At 43.4% G+C, this 20,077-nt stretch overlaps 1 protein-coding gene across 3 annotated transcripts; it reads left to right on the plus strand.

The window, feature by feature from the left end:
* Positions 1–389: 389 nt before the first annotated feature.
* Positions 390–19,333, plus strand: cpeb2 (cytoplasmic polyadenylation element binding protein 2). Of its 3 annotated transcripts, XM_030433326.1 has the most exons (11): positions 391–1,838; positions 3,999–4,268; positions 8,284–8,374; positions 10,808–10,858; positions 12,107–12,130; positions 13,627–13,797; positions 13,902–13,991; positions 14,155–14,273; positions 14,364–14,478; positions 14,673–14,854; positions 15,131–19,333. In XM_030433326.1, the coding sequence occupies exons 1-11, from the start codon at positions 939–941 to the stop codon at positions 15,356–15,358; spliced, it is 2,241 nt and encodes a 746-aa protein (XP_030289186.1). In that variant the 5' UTR covers positions 391–938; the 3' UTR covers positions 15,359–19,333. The 3 variants fall into 3 exon arrangements, with proteins under 3 accessions (XP_030289187.1, XP_030289186.1, XP_030289189.1); XM_030433327.1 differs by lacking the exon at positions 12,107–12,130 and having other exon boundaries at positions 390–1,838; XM_030433329.1 differs by lacking the exon at positions 10,808–10,858 and having other exon boundaries at positions 392–1,838.
* Positions 19,334–20,077: the final 744 nt, after the last annotated feature.

Below are 20,077 nucleotides of genomic sequence, written 5' to 3' on the forward strand. Positions count from 1 at the left end.
TTTTTATAATTCTCTTTCTCCTTTTTCTTTTCCAGTTTGGAGGGTCTTTATTGCCTTTTTTCGAGTTTGAAAAGGGTATAAAAAAAATTAAAAAAAGGAAATTCATAAATGTATTCATGAAACACTTTACTACACGTTAACTAACCTAAATGGACAATAAAAACACCAGTATTCAAGATGTTTTAGCCCACACAATGTCTCGGTTCTCCACATATGACGCTATTATCTCAACTGTTGAGTCATTACGTCGTCATTAATGAGAAACAGACGCGTCTCTGCGGGGTTATTAATGACATTCTCACTGTGATTAGTCGGACTGTAGGCCGCCTCCCGGGGCTGTGTGAGGGTGTAGGCCTACTGCACTTTATGAATAATGAAAGCATGACGTAAACAATGCGGTCCTGTATTGCAGCTCGGGCTCGAGGCTGGAGGCGGGCGCACCGAGGCGTGATGCGGCCGTGACGTAGCTTCAGTCGGGGATCTTTAATCCTCTGCCGCAGCAGCACAGCCGGTAACCAGAGGAGGGGGTAGCTCGGTCGGACAGGAATGGACCGCACAGGCTAGGTTAGCCTACTCCTAGGCCGAAATAGCTCGGTGGACAGACAGAAAGACAATATCACCGAGTAAAAAAAGCAGAGATAACGACCAGGACGAGCCGTGAGCGCACAGGCCGGACCCCCTCCTCTCTGTCTACAGCCTATTCACAGACACCCTCCTGTTAGAGAGACCTCAGTCAGACACAGAGGGTAAATATATCTTTAAAAACGCGTATATTCGGTCATTATTAAAGCAGAATTCGGTGTCTTTTACGCGGCTGACGGATACTACGCCTCGTCTGGCCGGTTTTTCCTGCGGCTAGTCGCGTCCCGGTTCGCCCTTCGGCGGCGTCGCCTCGTCCGTCCCCACTGTTCCTGTCAGCTGCTGCGCATCAGCGAAACATGCAGGATGAGCCTGTGGGGGTGACAGCCACGCAATTGCCCCCGTCAGCCGAGGAAAAGGACAGCAGCAGCAGCAGCAGCAGCGCGGTCAGCAAATCCGGGAAGCAGCCGAACCAAAGCGACGGCAGCCGGCAGAGCTCCTTCACACCGGATTATAAGCATCTGAAGCAGCAGATAGCTTTCAGAGAGCATTTCTGCCCGCCGCAGTCTATCTGTGACCTTCAGCACAGACGAACAACCCATCAGCACGGTGACTTCAGCCCCGCACAGTCGCCCCCACCCCAGGGACGGTTCGGTCACCTGCCGCAGAGGCAGCCCGACCCCCGCGGCTCTCCAGTGGAGGAGGCTGAAGCTGATGCTGCGTCGCCATCGCCCACTTCCGTAAACCCACGCAAGATCCAAATGGACTCCCCCATCGCCCACCATATAAATGGCAATGGCGGCAGCAGCACCGGCAACATGTTGACCGGAGGTCTGAGCGCCGCTTTCCCGAACCTCCCCACCCAGGAGCTGCAGAGCGCCAGCGTAGGCTCGACCTCACCCTCCCTCCCCGGGTTCGGCACCCCGTGGTCCGTCCAGACCAGCTCCTCGCCCCCTCCCGCACCCAACTCCATCAACCCCATCCACGCCAACGCCATTAACCAGCTGCCCGGCACAGACTCTGACAACGGCTTCTACACAGGTATCCCCTCCTCCATCAACCCGGCCTTCTTCCAGAGTTTTTCGCCGGTGTCAGCTAATCCGTGCGCCGGGATTAATGTGCAGGGCTTCAGCGGTCCTTTCTCGCCCCAGATGAACGTCCCTCAGCAGGCGCAGAGCCGCAGGTCCCCGGTCAGCCCCCAGATGCACCCCCAGCAGGGCGCCTTCCTGCAGCAGAGGAACAACTACAACCAACATCAGGTGAGCTGCTGTAGGGCACACACACACACACACCACCTGAAGGTGACACAGGGGGCTCCCCTGTCTTATTAGTCCTCCTGCTAATTAGTGATCCCACATTTAATGGCCGCTAACAGGCCCCAGCTCCACCACAGCTCCATCGTCTCCACCCTGCTTGAATCCAGATGTGATTTTTTTTTCTCTATCGTTCATTGTGAGGGGGGGGCCACCACTGGGATGTCCTCAGGTTAGGGAGCATCTTGTGATGAGATGAGGCCCAAAGAGTTCAGAGTCTGTTTCTTTTCCTCCATAATGCATTTGTCATGTCGTCTGCAGGGGGCTGAAGTCACTACTCTCGAGGCGGAGGGAGGGAGGGGCGATCAGGGGAACAAGGGAGCATCTCTGAATCTAGCTGTTGTTCTCTCCGGGAAGCTGGCAGTGGGATGCAGTCACATGGGCGCCGGGCCATCCCCTGTCTTGTGGTTCAGTCAGTGGGAATACAAAGGCTCACAAGGCTTTTGGTGCAATGAGTGGATGTTTATTTGTGTGACATGAAGACGACTAGTGTGGTGCTGGTGCGCTGGTAGACAGCCGACCAGTAACAGAGAGGCTTACATCGCAGGTTCAGCTCCTGCAGTGGTGTCGGGGCCTGTAGGCATCGGGTTTCTCATGTGATTTGCACATTGGGTGTGTGTGTGTGTGTGTGTGTGTGTGAGAGAGAGATTGGTTGGTGCTGAAAGTGCTGCTGTGGTGTTGCTGTTCCACCGACCTTTAACCCCTCGCTTTAAATATGTAAATATATTTACATAAAACCCCCAAAGACAGGCAGCCCTGTCGGTCCCACCCTGTCATACACACAACCTCGTGATCAGAGCCGCAGCGATCGGTCGATTAGTCGATGGAAAGAAAATACAATGGTGGACTATTTGATAATCGATTGATTGTTGAAGTAGATGTGTCAAAGATTCGCTGGCTCCGGCTTCTTAGATGTGAAGATTTTGCGCTTTTCTTTGTCATTCGTGAGAGTAAATGAAGAGTTTTTTTCGGTTTTGGACTGTCGGTTTGACTAAAGCAGCATTTTGAAGACGTCACTCCGGGCCCTGCGAGAGCGTGACGAACATTTTTCACAATTTCTTTGCCATTTAATCAGCTAAAGGAATAGATTATTAATCGGGAAAGTAATCAGCAGATTACTCGAATGAAACGTTGCAGCCTTATTGAAAGGTGCACCATGTGGAATTTTAATATTGACAATATCAATGAGGTAATAACACAAACTCAGATTTATTTATTTTTCCACCACTGAACCAACAAGCTGTTCTCGGAGGAAAGTAAGGTCAGCAGATCACCGTTTGTAGCTGGAAAGGTGGCAGGGTCCGCCACATATAAACAAAGTAAAACAGGATTAAATTGTGTCGTCCTTTAAGGTCAGTTTGTATATTCATTTAATTCGGTCATGAAAACAAAGAGAGTTTGTTTGGATTAAGAAAAAAATGTAAGATCTTTCTCTTTTGATTGAAAACTACATAGTGCACCTTTAAAGGAGACTCATTTGATAAAATGCAGCACGGAGCGAAAAATAGTTTTATCCTCTTTTAAAATGCCTTTTTTTTCAGCGGCATTTCTAACTGCTTTTAACATATTTAACCTCCATCTGTCCGTTTCAAAACCAAAGTACGTTGGTTTCATTTTCTTTAACTGCACTTAGATTATCCTGTTTTTTATTTTTACCTTAATAAGATTGTTCTTCAGGCTCACCGTCTGACGTCCCAGCTGACACGAAGAGAAAAGGAATTTAGATTAACTGAGTGTGTGTGTGTGTGTGTGAGAAACAGAAGGCTGATTGTCCTCGTTGTAAGATTTTTCACGTGAAAGCACGCAGGATTAAGCCCACTGCGATTGGATGTATGATATGCTTAGGAGTTGACACAAGGTCCAGGTAGGGAGAGAGTGTGCGTAACTTACACTGGCCGGTGTCGCGGCGCTCGGGATACTTAGTATTAGACTTAAAGCCCTAAATCTTCTTATCTACCCACCCGTTACAGGAGCAGATCAAGCTGGGCTGGGGCTGACAGGGACAGAAGGGAGGATAGGGTGAAATGGAAATAATATATAGATAGTAAAATACGATGTGCACGGCCTTTTTTTAACCTCCCGTCTTTCCACACCGTCTGTCTGCAGCCCATGGTGAAGCCGTCTCCTTGGGGCGGGCACCAGGGGAACGGCTGGGGCTCCGGGGGGATGTCCTGGGGCCGGGACCACCGCAGAGGGAGTGGCATGGGTGTACCTGGCTCGGTCAGTCACGCCTCGCCCCTAAAGAAGCCCTTCTCCAGCAACGTCATCGCTCCTCCCAAGTTCCCACGCTCTGGAGGATCACTGGGGCCTAAGTCGTGGTTGGAGGAGAACATGTTTCGCACAGACAGCAACAGCAACACCTTGTTGCCCCTGCAGGTAAATGTTTTGGGTTGTTACTGCGTTAACTGGTGTTGGTGGGTTTTGTAGAATAATTGGCGTTTGTTTTGTGTTTCGTGTGTTTGCAAGTGGATGGGTTTTTTTGGGGGGGGGGGGTTTGTGTCTTTTTTTGGTGAGAATCAGCGGCTTTGCGGACGGGAACGTAACCTACACGAACCTAATCATTTGTTGTAGAAAGAGAACAAAAGGGAACGACGAGGAGGCGCGTGAGAAAGAACTCAATCGAGGTCGCTTGACGAAACAGAAACTAAGAGAGACTTTAGAGAGACTGAAAGCTGAGGCTTCCGTAGACGTACATAGCAATGTGTAGAAGTGAATTACCATAAAAGGAGCCGGCGTTGTTAGCATTTCAATCAGACCGGGGGGGGAGTTTGGATTGATTTACTCTGCAGGTTGTACTAAAGGTGTAACAAGGCGGGGGTTGGGCTGAATTAATTACAGGAAACTAACATCTTGTAGGTGATATCTGCCGGAGTGTTTCAGGTAACAAGGAGGCTGAAGCTCTTTATCTGAAGACCATCTTATTCCATGTTATCTCCGCTGAGCTGTGTGTGTTTTTAGAACATTGTTAGGGAGGTCTATCAGTGGTTATTATATGCCGCTGAAGACTATAATTAGTGCCTCTTTCTTTCCACTGACACAGGCTCTAAATGTTCACCATTTGTTCATGTTTTGGTCACATCTCTCTGATTTATTTTGGCTTTGTGTTAAACCTCCCCGCAAACAGCAAGATCTCCATTAGTCTTCTAAATTAGAATAATCAGTTATTGTGGTCAAAATAAGGCTGAAACAGTGACACTGACTTGTAACCAAGGCTGGCATCCACTGACATGGTGGTTTATTTGGTATTTTGTAAAAATAGACTCCATGTTAGACAATTGCTCCCAAGAACATTCACCATCACCATGTTAGGTCCTGTCTTCTTCTGAAGAACGGCCTGCGACGAGGACATCGCATGGTGGTGACGAATGTGTGTGTGGACACTATTTTTACATTATTTCTCGTGTGATTCTGTCCGGCACCTAGCGTTTGTTGTGTTTGGATGTTTGCCCTTCTTTAGACTCTTTCTTTCTTTTTTCTCTTCTTATTTTTTATTTTTTTTATATGGTTGCCGTGAAGTGCAAATCACATAACACAATCACAAACAGGAAAACAAAACGTCAAAACAGAAAAATGGAAAAACGCGACCACAACTTACAAAACACAAGCGCGAGAGCAGAAAGCCAAGCAGCGTCAACTTCTAATGAAAAAGGTGGGTAGCTCCTATCGACAGGGATCGCTGCTGATTGGACGGACCGCTGTACGTCTTCTAAACTGGACGGAAAGACGCCGTTGTTTTTTTTTTTTTCTACTTGCGGTTGTGTTTTGTAGGCCGCCATAATTTAATGCAGCTAACACATCAGTAAATTGTTGTTTTGACATGTGCGTGGCATCCAAACAGAATTTCACATTCACACATAAACACAATATTATACAACATAAACACACACGATACAGTAAACTTGTCTACTTGCAGTGTTTTATAGTCAGCTGAGCGGATAGATTTTCTTGATTTGTTTGTAGTTTTTTCATTTCTCACGCGACTTTTTACAGCACATGTAGTCAGAATGAAGTGAGCAGTCACAGGCTGGTGAGGCTGCACGTACGAAGCCTTCTCTGTTGTCACTTAAGAATTACTGCACTGTCGGTTGCTATACTGAACAGTGTATTTCTTCAGCAGAAGCGACCACACCGCAGCAGCACAGAGTTCAGTTTGTCACGCAGAAGGACACATTTTAACCGACTTCCCCGAAAAAAATCCATTAAACTGTAAACTCTCTGAATATATTACTGTGTGTGCCGCCACACAAAATGTCGTTTTAATGACCTTGACCAGAACACATATTCATTACTGTGACTCATTCGGTCTAAAATAATGATATCACATGAATAATGGTGTGGCTGAATACTACTGCTGTTGCTATGAGCTCCAATTATTAGTGATATCAGTGCCAAGAAGAACAACGCTTCCTATTCCAGGAAACGGGCCTGACTCCATGGATTGTTAATTTCCATAAACAGTCTCAGACCCCAGAATTTTTTAGATTCCAAGTCTTTTCCTTCCTTCCTTTCTGTTTAATGTTTGGCAGTCGGCGACACATCACTGCTGTGTCACGTTTGAGACATCACGCAGAGTTTGGAAGAGAGGCGGGGGTCGCTTCTACTTTCACTCGGAGGATTGTATCGCCAGTCAACCTTAAAGCAATTCCATAAAGCAAACCATCACCCTGAAACACTGTATTCTTAAAGAGAAAGAAAAAACCCTGAAACTGTGATTCTCAAAGCTTTTCTTCAGGCAAACAAGTCTTTTGACAGACATTTAGATTTGACTGGCAGCTATGAAAGTCTTGTTTTTTGAGTCTCAATCCGAAATTGTCAAGCGCTGATAATTTATTCAGGGACCCAACCAACAATCCCAGAGCACCAGTGTTTAACAAGTTGGGAACGAGAATCTAAAATCAAATTTCTTACAAAGCGGACCATTAAACTGGAACTTCACAACTGTTGTATATCTGCAGTCTTCAGTCCTCCAGTGTAGTTATTTCCTTTCATGCTGTTGGACGTTGGCTGTAGTCTTTGCGGTGTGTCTGAGTGCGCAATCGTCACACAAGTTCTTTGGTGTTGGTTCGGTGTGTCTGGACTCGAACCTGATCTCTGTAGCCCGCTTCACATATCTGTTTAGTGGAAGCAGCTCAAGGCTACATTAGCTGCCAAATCTGCCAAATCTGTACAGTCAAGTTAATAAAATCGAGTTGCATTGTGGTTAATGTAGGCGGCAGGTTTTGACTTGGAATAGAAATACGCGGAAATAAAAAAGGTTTTATCTCTTGAACCTAAAAAGTTGGCCTGCCATGAAAAATACTCATTTACTTAAAGGCCAGGGGACAACCCAGCTCTTTTGGTTTAAAGGGTCAGTTTACTCAAATAACTACAGATTTTTCCTGTTTTTAAGATATCCAATTAGTGTTGAAAAAATACATTTATAAAAGCCGTGTGTCTTTTCAGAAACATTGTCCCCATGACACTGGATATTCCACAGACCTCTCCGTTTAAAGGTTTCATTAGATGAACCAATTCTACTAATGAATTTGTGATGGTTGACAACGCTGGCAGAAGCCTTCGTCTCCAATGAACTCAGCAACAGTGAATCATTTCTGACATTGACGAGACACACCGGAAAGAGATGATGTTGCAGATCACCATGAGTTAGATATTGTTCACCTCGATTTTGTGGATGTGGTGGCAAAAATATACGAGAGAAATATTTCCAACCCTGAAATAATTAAATCCAAATCATCCGCATGGCTACAGATACTATTTATGGTTAATGAGAAAATAAATCTTTGGACGAACTCTAGCAGAAGACGTAAAGTCAGTTTCAATGTCTTATCCAATGCTATGCAATCTAATACGTTCATTAATGAACAAACAAGTGGGACAGGAAGGCGAAGGCTTATTAGACACCCTGCGCTCCGTCACTATGAAAGTATGAAGTTGACCTTTGTGCTTGCATTGTGTTGGGTGTGGTGAGGCAGGTTAGGCCCTCCCTGGTATGCTAGTCACCAGATTATTACCATACTAGTCTGTCATAGCTGCTCGTTAAGGAGAAGTATCTCACCGGCCTGCTGATGAGCTCATAACCTCCCTCTCAGCTCCTGCTTTTTGTTTCCATTCACTCTCCGTCTTGTCTGTGGGAAACAGTCCAGAGATCTTGGGGGAATGCGTCCTATCGGCTGCTCACAAACACACCTTCAGACTGCCAATGTAAATAAACACGGAAGAGAATGTTAATCCAAACGTGAGCCACTCGCTCTCCTCCGATATCCTACATGTTAAGCCAAATGCCCACACTTTTAGAGGCTTTATTGTCCGTGAGCCAAATCACGAAAGCGCGTGAGAAGCGTGTGTTTGTTTTGTCTGATATCAAACTTCTTCACTTGTCTGTTTTTTTCAGGACCGCACCAGGATGTACGACAGTCTGAACATGCACTCCCTGGAGAGCTCTCTGATTGACATCATGCGAGCTGAGCAGGATCCAATGAAAGGTGAGATTGCCTTTCCCTTTCTATCTGCGTCGGTGTGGGGGGGGGCGGGGGATCGTGTTCGGTGTCGAGGAGGCCTGTCGGACGTCGTGGTGCAGGGACGTGACAGGCCCGTTTCTCTCGGAGCTGAGTTGTTTTTTCCGCACACCAGCTTATTTTCTCCCCCGCTGAGAGCTTAATACTACTCCTGCCACCAGCTGCACATTTACATGACCTCTCAGCTCTGATCCTGCTGCTACTTAACCTGGGAGAAGCGCACAGGAGGAGGAGGAGTAGGACGGAGCGGAGGAGAGGGAAATGATGGTTCTTCGCTGTGAACGTCTGTAATAAGTTCCAGATGTTTTCTGACAGAGCAGGCGTGTGCGTAACACACATGACCTGGAATCTTTTTTTTTCTTTTTAACGAGGAGAGAAATTAAGAATAGAGATTATAAATAGGGCTTCTTTTGAATTATTCCTCATGGTTTGGCAGTAGTGTGACACTGAGCCGGCCTCCTGGGCTCAGCTGCTTGTCATCAGAGGAGCAGTGTCAAATAACTGCTCTGTTCTTACCCTCCTCTCCTAAAGATGGCCGCCATCAGCTCATTTACAGCCCCACACACCGGCTACACTTTTACTTTAAAATACAACCCAGTAATCGCAACACTTTGCACATGTGTAGAGGCATCAACACACCTCTCGGGAAAGGTTTCTTTATTATTTGCGATCTCCGTTAAGACCCCGTTAAAATCCGAACCCAACCTGTGCCTCCCTCTCTCGGGTGAGACTCTTGTTTTTGTCTGCCTGAGCAGATGGAGAGGACATGGGCCAGTGTGCACAGCAGAGAGAGGGGGATCTAGACTAATTTTAGACGTGATCGCACTGTGCATGACAGCCAAGAGAGGAGATGAGAGGGAAGGAGGGCTTGTGAGGGGTGGGCTCTGCCATTTATAGCACCGACACGGCTAACACAACAGTATCCCGACCAGCAGCTCCAAAATACAGGACCTCAGAAACCAAAAACATTTCAGTGCTACAGCTTCATGTTTTCTTTTTTTTCTTTTTTCTTTTGTCAACTTTTAATATTGTCGTAAAAATAATTAATCTTTAGGATATCACTGTTTGTAACTGTTCGTATTTTAACTCGCAGTATGTAGGAATTTGAGTTTAAAACCAATTTATGTTTACACGCAAATAGTAAGAATGAACGGCTCAGTAGCAACACACAGGCTCGATCTGTTTTCCCCGGTATCGTCACATTTTTTACAAAAAACAATGTCATGAGATTAATCTGGAAGATTCTATAAAAATCGACACATAGGGGCTTAAAAAATTGTATATAAACAAAAAAACTAGCATATGTGATGTCTAAAAGGTCCAATATGTAAGAATTTGTCAATTTGTTGAATTTATGCTCCAAACAGGAGGCAGCATTTCACCAGAGTAAACACTGACTGCTGCTAACTGCAGCTGCTGTTAGCTAGTGAGCTCAGTAGCCTGTGCAGTTAGCAGTCATATTAGCTCCTTCTGTCTGTACTGTGACCTCTTGAGGTGAGAAGTGGCTCGCGGCTAGGTAACTTCAAGAGATATATACACACAATGCATAAATGTCATGAGTGTTTCAGTGTTTCTTCACACTCTGTTGATTTTAGCTCATTTTTAAATGCCACAACCACAAATTCTTACATTTTGCGCCTTTAATTTGTCTCTGAGCAAATATTTTTCCTATTTTAGAGATTGCAGTTAGATCAAGAACAACAATAGCCAGATGATAATAATATATCCAATCAAAATCCAAAATCAAATTCATTACTTTTTGGAATTTATTGATTTGTACTTATCAATAGAATAAAATAAAAAAGAAAAGGGTGAAAAATTCCCCTACAGTATAAACTGACATTTTCAAAATGCTTGTTCTGCTGTCTAACAATCCAAAACCCCAAAGATAATGTTCAGGCTACTAAAATTGGAATTAAATGACAGATTGCTTCAGCTATAATCTCAATACAGATGTTTCAATGGAATATCGTATAGGCCATATAAGATATTACATTTTGAGTCAGGTTCTTATATCTGAAAAGGAAACAATATTCCTTTTCTTGTTTTTAAAAGCTCCTGTCTTACTGTTTTACAGTTGATGAAAACAAAATGTTAAATTCTGCCAAATCCTGCTTGTAATATCAACTCAAGGTGTCTCTGAGGATACGGAGAGCTTTGTTCTTTGTCCTGAGACGTGAGAAGACGTGAGAAGGCTGTCGTAACACATTCACAGTCAGGCATCGTACTTCTGTGTGCGTGTTTATTTGTCTGTATGTGTTCTCGCCGCCTTGTACACACACTGGGCTCGCCCCTGTCCTCTCCATCTGCTCCGTGTCTCATCCCTATTTGTGTGTGTGTGTGTGTGTGTGTGTGTGTGTGTGTGTGCGTGTGCGTGTGCGTGTTTGTTTCTCATGTCAGGCCGTGTGGGATGCCCTAACCCCGGGGCTGACGGCCTACTCATGCTCAATGGTAATTATCTCTCAGCATCATCTCCCTCTGTTGTGTATTTTAAGTGTTTCCATCCAGCTGCTTTTCTAACAAATGTAAAATATGACACACAGCTTTCAGATTAACAATAGAGGCACGATGAGAGAGCGGGAAACTCAGCTCAGTTACCGTTTAGCCTCATTAGACAAACTCACCAGACTCACTGTGGTCGGTCACACGAGGTAACGTGTGGAAGGTCCTCTGTTTGGATCAAGTGCCATTCGTCGCGTCTATGAACATCATCGTTTCTAATGTTTTGTAACGTTACCGTCCTTGTAGCATTGTCAGACTCAAGGTCTACTACGCTAATGGTTTTGTGACGGCGCTCACGTGATTCAGAGCGTTCCCGTCGTTATACAAAGTCACCTGAGGACCTTGAATGCACCACAAACACCCTTCATTAAAATGTAAATTTCCAGCGCCACTTAGAATAATTGAAGCCCTGCAGACTCACATGTGGCCACAAATAAAATCTTGTTTTATAACAGCCTCAATAGGACACGAATCTGGGTCAGACAGCATTGGCAAATAATTGTGAGCGTGCCTTTGCCTCCCGAGACCCAGCATTTATTTATCAGTCGGTTATTTCTGTCCCGTGTTTTGGCGGCTCGTGTGCCTAAAGTTCAGACATGTTGCTGAGATGAGCCTCGATGTCCCTGACAGAGGACATCCAGGGATTTTCGGTGATGTAACATGTGTGGAGTTGGACATTTGATTTTCCAAATGGCTTCCATCAGATGTGTTACGGAAAGAAAGAAAGTCGGGTTGTCCAACAGAGCAGTTCAATGAGCCTTCAGGGCAGAGAAAGGATTTTGTTCACACAGGAAATGCTTTTACACTCACATCTGTAAAGACATCAGGCATTTCTGTATATTTATTTGATTTTTTATTTGGTTTTTCTAGGCACCGTAGTAAAAGACATATAAATGTGCGACTTCATGTCATAACTTTATGTCTTGACGTGCTCAACAAAGGGTATAAGATGTTTTTTGCTATCATGTCAAGATGAAAAAAACATGTCCGGGTCTCAGGAGGATGTTAGTTTTAAGTATCAACATTCATTAGTGATGTTTCTCGTGATCAACAGTTTATTTGACACTGACTTTGGATGTTTAGATAAAGAGGTCATGACATAACTGCAGATTAAAGTCCCTAGAGGTTACATGTACAATTTAAAAAAGAAAATGTTTATGTAGCTGAAACCTGCCCTCTGTACTTTTCCTCACGCAGCCAGAGGCTATGGGAGACGTCGAGGTAAACTCAGCTTTCTACAACGTGTCTTGTTCCTTGTGCCGTGTTCTTGTGTGGCATGCTTTGTTGCTTGAATGGAAACCAAACTGGGGTCTCAAGTCTGGAGTCAAATTTTTGTTGGATATTAAAACTACAAAGACAAAAAACATTACAATACAGACGATTGTATTGTTTTAGTATCCAGACATATAAGGGTTTCTAGTTTGGTCACATTTATCTGAAGTGCTATGACAGTTGTACCTTTGCTCTATGGAGCCACAAAGTCAATATACATTTGTAGACATTCTTATTTCCCCTTTCCAAAAGTCTGTTTTTATTTCAAAATAAAGCGTAACTAGAGTCACAACAATGCTCATGTTAGCCTGAATCAACCACCTCAAGGTTGGCACCTTGTCTACATGTCTTTAGCTTTTAAGCCTTAGCTTGACATGCTAACTACTGTATCTAACATGTCAACCTTTCAGCTTATGGAAGTGAGAAGCAAGTGTTAGCTGTATGAGCTAGCTGCTGTTGGCTCCTGTCCACTTCTAGGGAGTCTTAATGAAGTGACACACTCACATATTTGGACCCTATTCTTTTCCCATTTGATATGAAACTTTGGGTCTCCATACCTGATGTCACTTCATCTTAACCTTAAAGCTGACAGAGTTATAAATCCACTTCACAACCCGAGCTAGGTAGCGTTGTTCAGCTAAATAAATAAAAAAAGGACATGTTAGTTTGTGTCTGTGCAGTAGCTAGATGGTTCCTTTAGATCACTTTTACAAAGCTTATTTTTCTTTTATTACAGAAAATAAACAAAATGTAGTACAACGTATGAAATATTGTGTATCTGTGAATTTGGCAGAGTGATTGACAGTGTTGTCACTCTAGCTAACGGGTGCTAACTGGCTAAATCTGGTCAGAGTTTTCGGCATCACAGCAGAACTGTCGTGAAAGAGGCTCGATAAAAGAAAATGTGGCATGAAATAAAAGTACTGCCAAAAATGTTTTGAGTATACAAACAACATTTTTTATAAGATTCTAAGTAAGAAATGAAATATAAAATTTGAGTTTTAGGAATTTCTTAAAACATTTTTGTTTAATTATATATGTATAAAAATTAATGTGACTATTTGATTTGTAATTACTTATTTACTGAACACTTTGGGGCTCCATACCGCTCAGTGATGTTATTAACAGCTTTGTTCCTCACAGCCTGCTTTTCCACACCTGCTTTTTTTACCACGCTGCTCCGAGCTGAGCGAGTGATTCCTCACTTTGAGCTGGTGCTTTGTCTCACAACCACCCGCCCGGCGTAGAACTGCAGTAAAAGCGGAAATTTATTGACAGTCTCATCTTTGCATTCGTCCTTGCCATGGCAGAGATATGGGATTCCATAAAGGAGAGGCAGATGCTTTATAAGAAAAACAAGTCTGTGATTTGTGTTTGGGCTTGTGTGTGTTTGTGTTAACGCCCGATACACGCCGGAGCCTTAACTGCCCTTTTCTCTCCACCAGGCCGCTCCTCCCTCTTCCCTATTGATGACAATCTCCTCGATGATGGCCACGGCAACCAGGGTGTCCCAGGAGTTCTTGGCCCTAACTGTTACCCCCACCAGAACGGGGAGCGCATCGAGCGTTTCTCCCGTAAGGTGTTCGTGGGAGGTTTGCCCCCTGACATAGACGAAGGTGAGGACAACAACACCTCCTTCAGGATTTCTTTATACTGCTGGTTCTTCCGTTCTATAATCATCCTTTCCTTTATCCTCACCTGTCTATTTTTGTTCCCTCAGATGAAATAACCTCAAGCTTCCGCCGCTTTGGTCACCTGGTGGTGGACTGGCCCCACAAAGCAGAGAGCAAATCCTACTTTCCACCTAAAGGTATCGACAAACGCAGAAATCCTCCATATTACTACACATTTATGGCTTCTAAACTGGATGCTGTGAAGCTCTGACGCCTATAAATAAGGCGCCGGTGAATATTGATAGCATTGATTATGCAGTCTGAGTGCTCACGCTGACGCTGTGGATGTATGTTTCCTAGGATACGCGTTCCTGCTGTTCCAGGAGGAGAGCTCGGTGCAGGCTCTGATTGAAGCCTGCATGGAGGAGGATGGGAAGCTCTACCTGTGTGTCTCCAGCCCCACCATCAAGGACAAACCCGTGAGTCCAGCAGCAGCAGCGAACACTGAGTTTTTATTGTCCTTCAGAAGGGGAAAGTGAATTTAACGCAAAATTTTTCTTTGACTCCAGGTGCAAATTCGCCCTTGGAACCTGAGCGACAGTGACTTTGTGATGGACGGGTCTCAGCCCCTCGACCCCCGCAAGACCATCTTTGTGGGAGGCGTCCCCCGTCCCCTCAGAGCGAGTCAGTACACATCCTTTGTTTCTTCTTGAGTAATTCAGATTAGTTAGATTCAGACTTCTGGATGATCATCTTCTCCCCCAATCCTTCTCACCCCCTCTGGTGTGACTTCTTCACATCCTCCCCACACCTTTTCTTCTTGCTTTCACTCATCTAATTATTTTTTAATTCCTACCTTTCTTTTCACCCATGTCTAGTTGAGCTGGCCATGATTATGGATCGTCTCTACGGCGGAGTGTGCTACGCGGGGATCGACACCGACCCGGAGCTCAAGTACCCCAAGGGTGCAGGGCGAGTGGCCTTCTCCAATCAGCAGAGTTACATCGCCGCCATCAGCGCGAGATTCGTCCAGCTGCAGCACGGAGACATTGACAAGCGGGTAGAGCCTCCCCATCCATTTAAACCTTTTTCATTAAGTGTTTATGGATCATTCATCATTAGGATGTGTAATTCACACAGTTTGTGAATGCAAGTGTTTTTTGTGTGTGTGGCAGCAGCAGCTTGTTGCCATGGTGAGCAAAAGATGATTAGGGCTGATTGAATTAGCTTCCTCCCCCGTCTCTACTGCTACAAGCTGTGGCCTTTCATCAACACGCACATTACGTCTTGTACCGTGTGAATTTATGCACATCTTCTCTGAAATGTGTGCACGCAGGTGGAGGTGAAGCCCTACGTCCTGGACGATCAGCTGTGTGATGAGTGTCAGGGTGCTCGCTGTGGAGGGAAATTCGCTCCCTTTTTCTGCGCTAACGTCACCTGCCTGCAGTACTACTGCGAGTTCTGCTGGGCCAACATCCACTCCCGCGCCGGACGAGAGTTTCACAAGCCCCTGGTGAAGGAGGGAGCCGACCGTCCACGCCAGATCCACTTCCGCTGGAACTAGAGACGCGACCACATCCGTGGTGCCACAGTCCGAGGGAAGGGAAACGAAACACTGGTTCACAGGAAGAAGAGCATCGCTCTGCCTCTCCTGCTCTCCTAAGCTATCAGTATAACCGAGTACGTAACACTATACAGTATATACTATATATATCTATATATCTTTTGTAGCAGCCAAACACCACAAGCCTCAGTTTTTCACCAAAACCCCCCTCACATCTCAGGCTCTGACAACTCTACAACTCTTTTGTGGTACTTTCATCTTTTCTAAGAGGAGATTTAAAAAGAGATTGATTTTTGTAGGTTTTTTTATTATTAATTATTATTATTATTATTTTTGTATGTGAGATTTAAAGTAGATAATGGGAATGTTTTTGCATGGGGGCAGCTTGTCTGTCTGTTTGTCTGCTGCTAGCCACCCTACAGTGCGTGTAGTGCACACTTGTTTCTGGGAAAACCTTGATTCTCTAATGTCGACGCCTGCCCCGGGTCATTAACCAAAGGTAGCAAAAAAAAGATAGGAACCATACAAATTGACATTTTCTTCTGCCGCTAAACAAAACGGTTGTTTTTTAAATGTTACCATGGGCTCTTTCCTCTTCTTAAAGGGTTTATTAAAGTCAAAAAGAGACGATAGGGTTATTTCTGCGCTCATACTGACCCATAGAGTGATACCTCAAAATACTAAATCTGGTTTCTTGCTAACTGTATTCAACATTTATACTTAACAAGCTATTTTAGAAGCTTTGCTGCTATATATACATATATATGAATAAATGTGTAGGTATTATATTTAATGCCATTTATAAACCAGAATCATGTAAAATGAAATGCAGTATGCACTCGACCACTAATGGCCCCCATTGCCGTGGAAAGTGCATGTGATGACAATAGGCTTAGTTACACAAATAACGTATTTATAGTTAGATGTGAGAAGAAAAAAAAACAAACCACTGAAATCATAACTAAAGACATACAAGTCTCGTAGCATGACCATCTATTACAGATGCCTAAGAGGGAAAAAAAATCAGACAAAGCTAAATAAGACAAAAAAAAAAAAAACACACACATATTTAAACTTGCATGCGTTGATGTTTATCTGTTGTTTGATCCGTTTACATGATACAAAAAGTGATATTGGTTCTCCTGTAGACTTAGTGGACGCCATCATTTTGTGACACGTGATGGCTTGTACGGCAAAGAAAAAAAAAAAAAAAACCTGTCGAGAAGCAGAGTGGTGTTCAGTGGTTTGTGTTCGTGTCGTCCCCGTGCTGTGTGACTGTTTTTCTAGTGTACACTGAGGCTCTAGTTTAGTAACCAACAGATTAAGGTAGAGGAGAATTGAAACATCAGAATCACTCCTGCCTTCGCCCCTTCCTGTCCCACATCTTTGTAAGGCTCCAAAGGTTCATGTGATACAGCAGCGACCCTCCACGACCGAACGCAAACAGACTCGATCAGCTCGGATCGAAAAGGAAGAGTTCACCCAAACAATGAAAATTCACTCATTATCTACTAACCCCCCCCCCCCGTGCTGATGGAAAGTCAGGTGAAGGTTCATAGCCTTACAGCAAAATGTCGCAGCAACCCGAATTGATCTGAAAAGATGTTATTCACACACACACACACACACACACCTATTTTGAAGCCAAAGTCTTCACTGTAGTCGCGAAGCTAAAACCGTTAGCATGAACTCTGAGTGAAGAGGATGCATGAGCTGGAACGACCGCAATGAAGAGCGCACACGACATCTCACGGGCTTCTCTCTCTCTGTTGAGTCATCCAGGAAGAGAAACACACTCGACCCATCTTTTTATATTTCTGCGCCATTGAAAACATCTAGGAAATGACTGAATTTTTCTTTTGTTTGGGGGGGGGCAAACTTACCCTTTAGCTGCGAGAAGTCAAAAGGTCAAGTTAAGAAGCATCCTTTGAACATTTTGTAATGACTGTCACGGCTGAAGATGAAAAAAACAACTCTCCTCTCTTTGTTTTGTTCGTCTGTTTTTCCGCCGTGACCCTTGAATTACTCTTTAAAAAAAAAAAGAAAAAACAACAACAACACACAATTTAGGGACAATCTTTCTGTGAGGACGGTGGCCCAGCCATCCGCCTGGTACTGTAAAAGTGTGTCGTGTCGTCGTGGTTTTTGTGCTCCACGCCTCTCTCTCCCCCCCCGTGTGTGTGTGTGCTCCTCGGTATCCGTGTTCAGGCGTCAAGTGTGTACTGTCACTAAACCTTAATGAGACTAATTTAATTTACTTTACATGGTTGAGTCGTGTAACTGAATTTGTTTGTGTCAACTACTTACCCATCACTGGCCCTTCAATATGTTTTTATAATATATATTATGCACTACTTTTCTATATCCCCCCTCCCCCCACACACATTTGATTTCTCCTCCACCACCCCTCCCCACTTTAAGTGATTTCAGTGCAGTTTCTCCTTAAAAACGTCCACCTATTTATAATCCTACAGATGATTTATTAAATGTTTTATTTTTTCACGATTGCTTATTTACGATGTAGCGTGGAGCAGTGGTCTTAAGTTATCTATATTCTGTGATGCGTAGAGCAGAAGAAAAAAAAAATCTGATATGTTCTAATATATTCTAATGTAGTCTGGATGTGGCGAGGACGTGACGGAGGTGAGAGTTAAAGAGCGAGCCCCCCCCGTCATCCCACCGCCCCCTCCACCTCCCCCACCCCTCTCTCTCCCCCCCGTGGCTTTAGTTCTCATGATGCGAACATGTTTGAATATCGTCACCTGTAACACTTGACTCGTGCTGTTTTTTTTTTTTGTGAGGTTCTATTTTCTATGTTGAACACTGTTACTTTGTTCTGTATGTGTCTTTGTTTTTGTAAAAATCATATTTATTTCACTATTTTTGTAGACAAAAAAAAAAAAACCTATTTGATTTTGATTGTATTTTTCTATTTGAATAGGACTATTATACGATTTATTTACCCCGCCCCCTCCCCCACCTCCTGTGCTAATTATGTCCAAACGTTCTGTTCAGAGACAAGAGAATCACGTCATCAGTAACGCAACATCAAAGTTTTGATACACAGTTGATTCTTATTTTGATACACTTGACACATTTCATTTGAAGGAAGGAAAACATGAAGGTTTTATTATATTCTTGGAAGACACTTGAGATTCTCCCCTGTCGCATCGAGGCCCCGGCTGCCTGTCCTCGTAGATGCTCTGAAACTTGAATATAACACATTTTGAAAGGCTGACTAACCTCGAATCTGTGTTGTGATGTGCAATACTGTTTCTAATGTTTGTATAAAAGTAAGAACTACAGTGTAAACCTTTTTAATGCAGATTTATTTTTTTCATTGCATATTTTGCAGATTTCTGATCCACAGTGTCATTTTTTACTGTCAGAAAAAATAAAACCCCGTTTTTTCATTGCAACTATTTTTAAATCCAGATATCTTTGTACTGATGTAAATGATTGTAGTTATTTTGGATAGTGTTTTGCTAACAAAAGGAGAGACTTTTTCATGCATATTTCTATTTCGTTTCATCTTGTTTTATCCCACGTTTTGTTTAATTTAATGGTAGCAGAATTCTTGGAATGATTTTTTTTTTCTTCTTTTTTTCATATTTAAATGTCATGGTATTATTTTGTATTTTTATGTGGAAATACACTATATATGAATTTAAAATGCTAATTGCTAAGATATTATTTCGAGTTTAATTATTTTTAAAGCTAAATATTTGTAATTTTATTGTTAAAGTGACTAATTTCTAAAAAATCAGAGTTTGTGTATAGATTCACAAAAGTGGTTTATGAGGTGTTTGGATTGTAATTATTACTGAATGGTTCTTTGATATGCAAAAATGAATATCATGGTTATTTTTATTTTTTGTTGGTTTTTGTATTTAAATGGGGTGTTGATTACAATCTTTTTTTTTTTTTTTCTCTTTCACTTCCTGAATAAAAGACCCGTTCTGTTTGGACACCACACGGCTGCCACTGCTGCGTTCTGCGTGTGTTTTGAAGACAAGACAAAAAATAATAAGTACAATGTGGACAATGTGCTCAACAAAAAAAACTATGACATCACGATTAAATGTTGATGAATGTTCTCAGTCGTCCAGGTCCTGGTAAATCTAGGTGCTGTATCGTAGGCAACTGGACTTGTGTGACTTTCTTGAAGACGTAGTCAAGAAACTGAAACAAGTCCAGTTGCACCTTCTCTTGGAGCTATTATAACTATTTAATTCCTTATAATATACATGAGAATATATAAGTAGATGAATACCACACAAAACACCATGCAAAGCTTAATTAACAGCTGAAAAAACGATAACTTAATTACAATAACTGGTCATGATAATATTTCAATTTAATACTATCTTTAGATAGTATCTATAAAAGTGGCCTCAGCTTAATTGTATGTTGCAGGGAATACACAACACCACAGTTAAAGCAAATACCCAACCTCCACACACCAGTTCTGGCTCCATCTAGGGGTGAACATCAGGAATTCAAGTGAGCTCAGCACCGAGGTCAACAAGGCACAAATGACTTCTGCCATTTATCAATGTGACTTTTGGAACAACGGCTTTATTCTGCAGGATCCAAGCTGCTGACTTCTGCACTGGGTGTCGCATATTTAAGGAGTCTTCGCCCATGACATCATGGAGTTGATTCCGCATGCACACACTGTGCTTGTTTGCCTTTGGAAGTTTATGAGGCAGAGAGAAG

The sequence above is a fragment of the Sparus aurata genome, chromosome 11 (genome assembly GCF_900880675.1).
Source record: "Sparus aurata chromosome 11, fSpaAur1.1, whole genome shotgun sequence".
Taxonomy (NCBI): Eukaryota; Metazoa; Chordata; class Actinopteri; order Spariformes; family Sparidae; genus Sparus; species Sparus aurata.

Bases quoted from the DNA above. Each gene is read 5' to 3' on its own strand.
- cpeb2 (XM_030433326.1), top strand. From the start codon at position 939: ATGCAGGATGAGCCTGTGGGGGTGACAGCCACGCAATTGCCCCCGTCA. The intron at 1,839-3,998 runs GTGAGCTGCTGT...GTCTGTCTGCAG, and splicing joins ACAACTACAACCAACATCAG to CCCATGGTGAAGCCGTCTCC. The intron at 13,992-14,154 runs GTATCGACAAAC...TATGTTTCCTAG, and splicing joins ATCCTACTTTCCACCTAAAG to GATACGCGTTCCTGCTGTTC.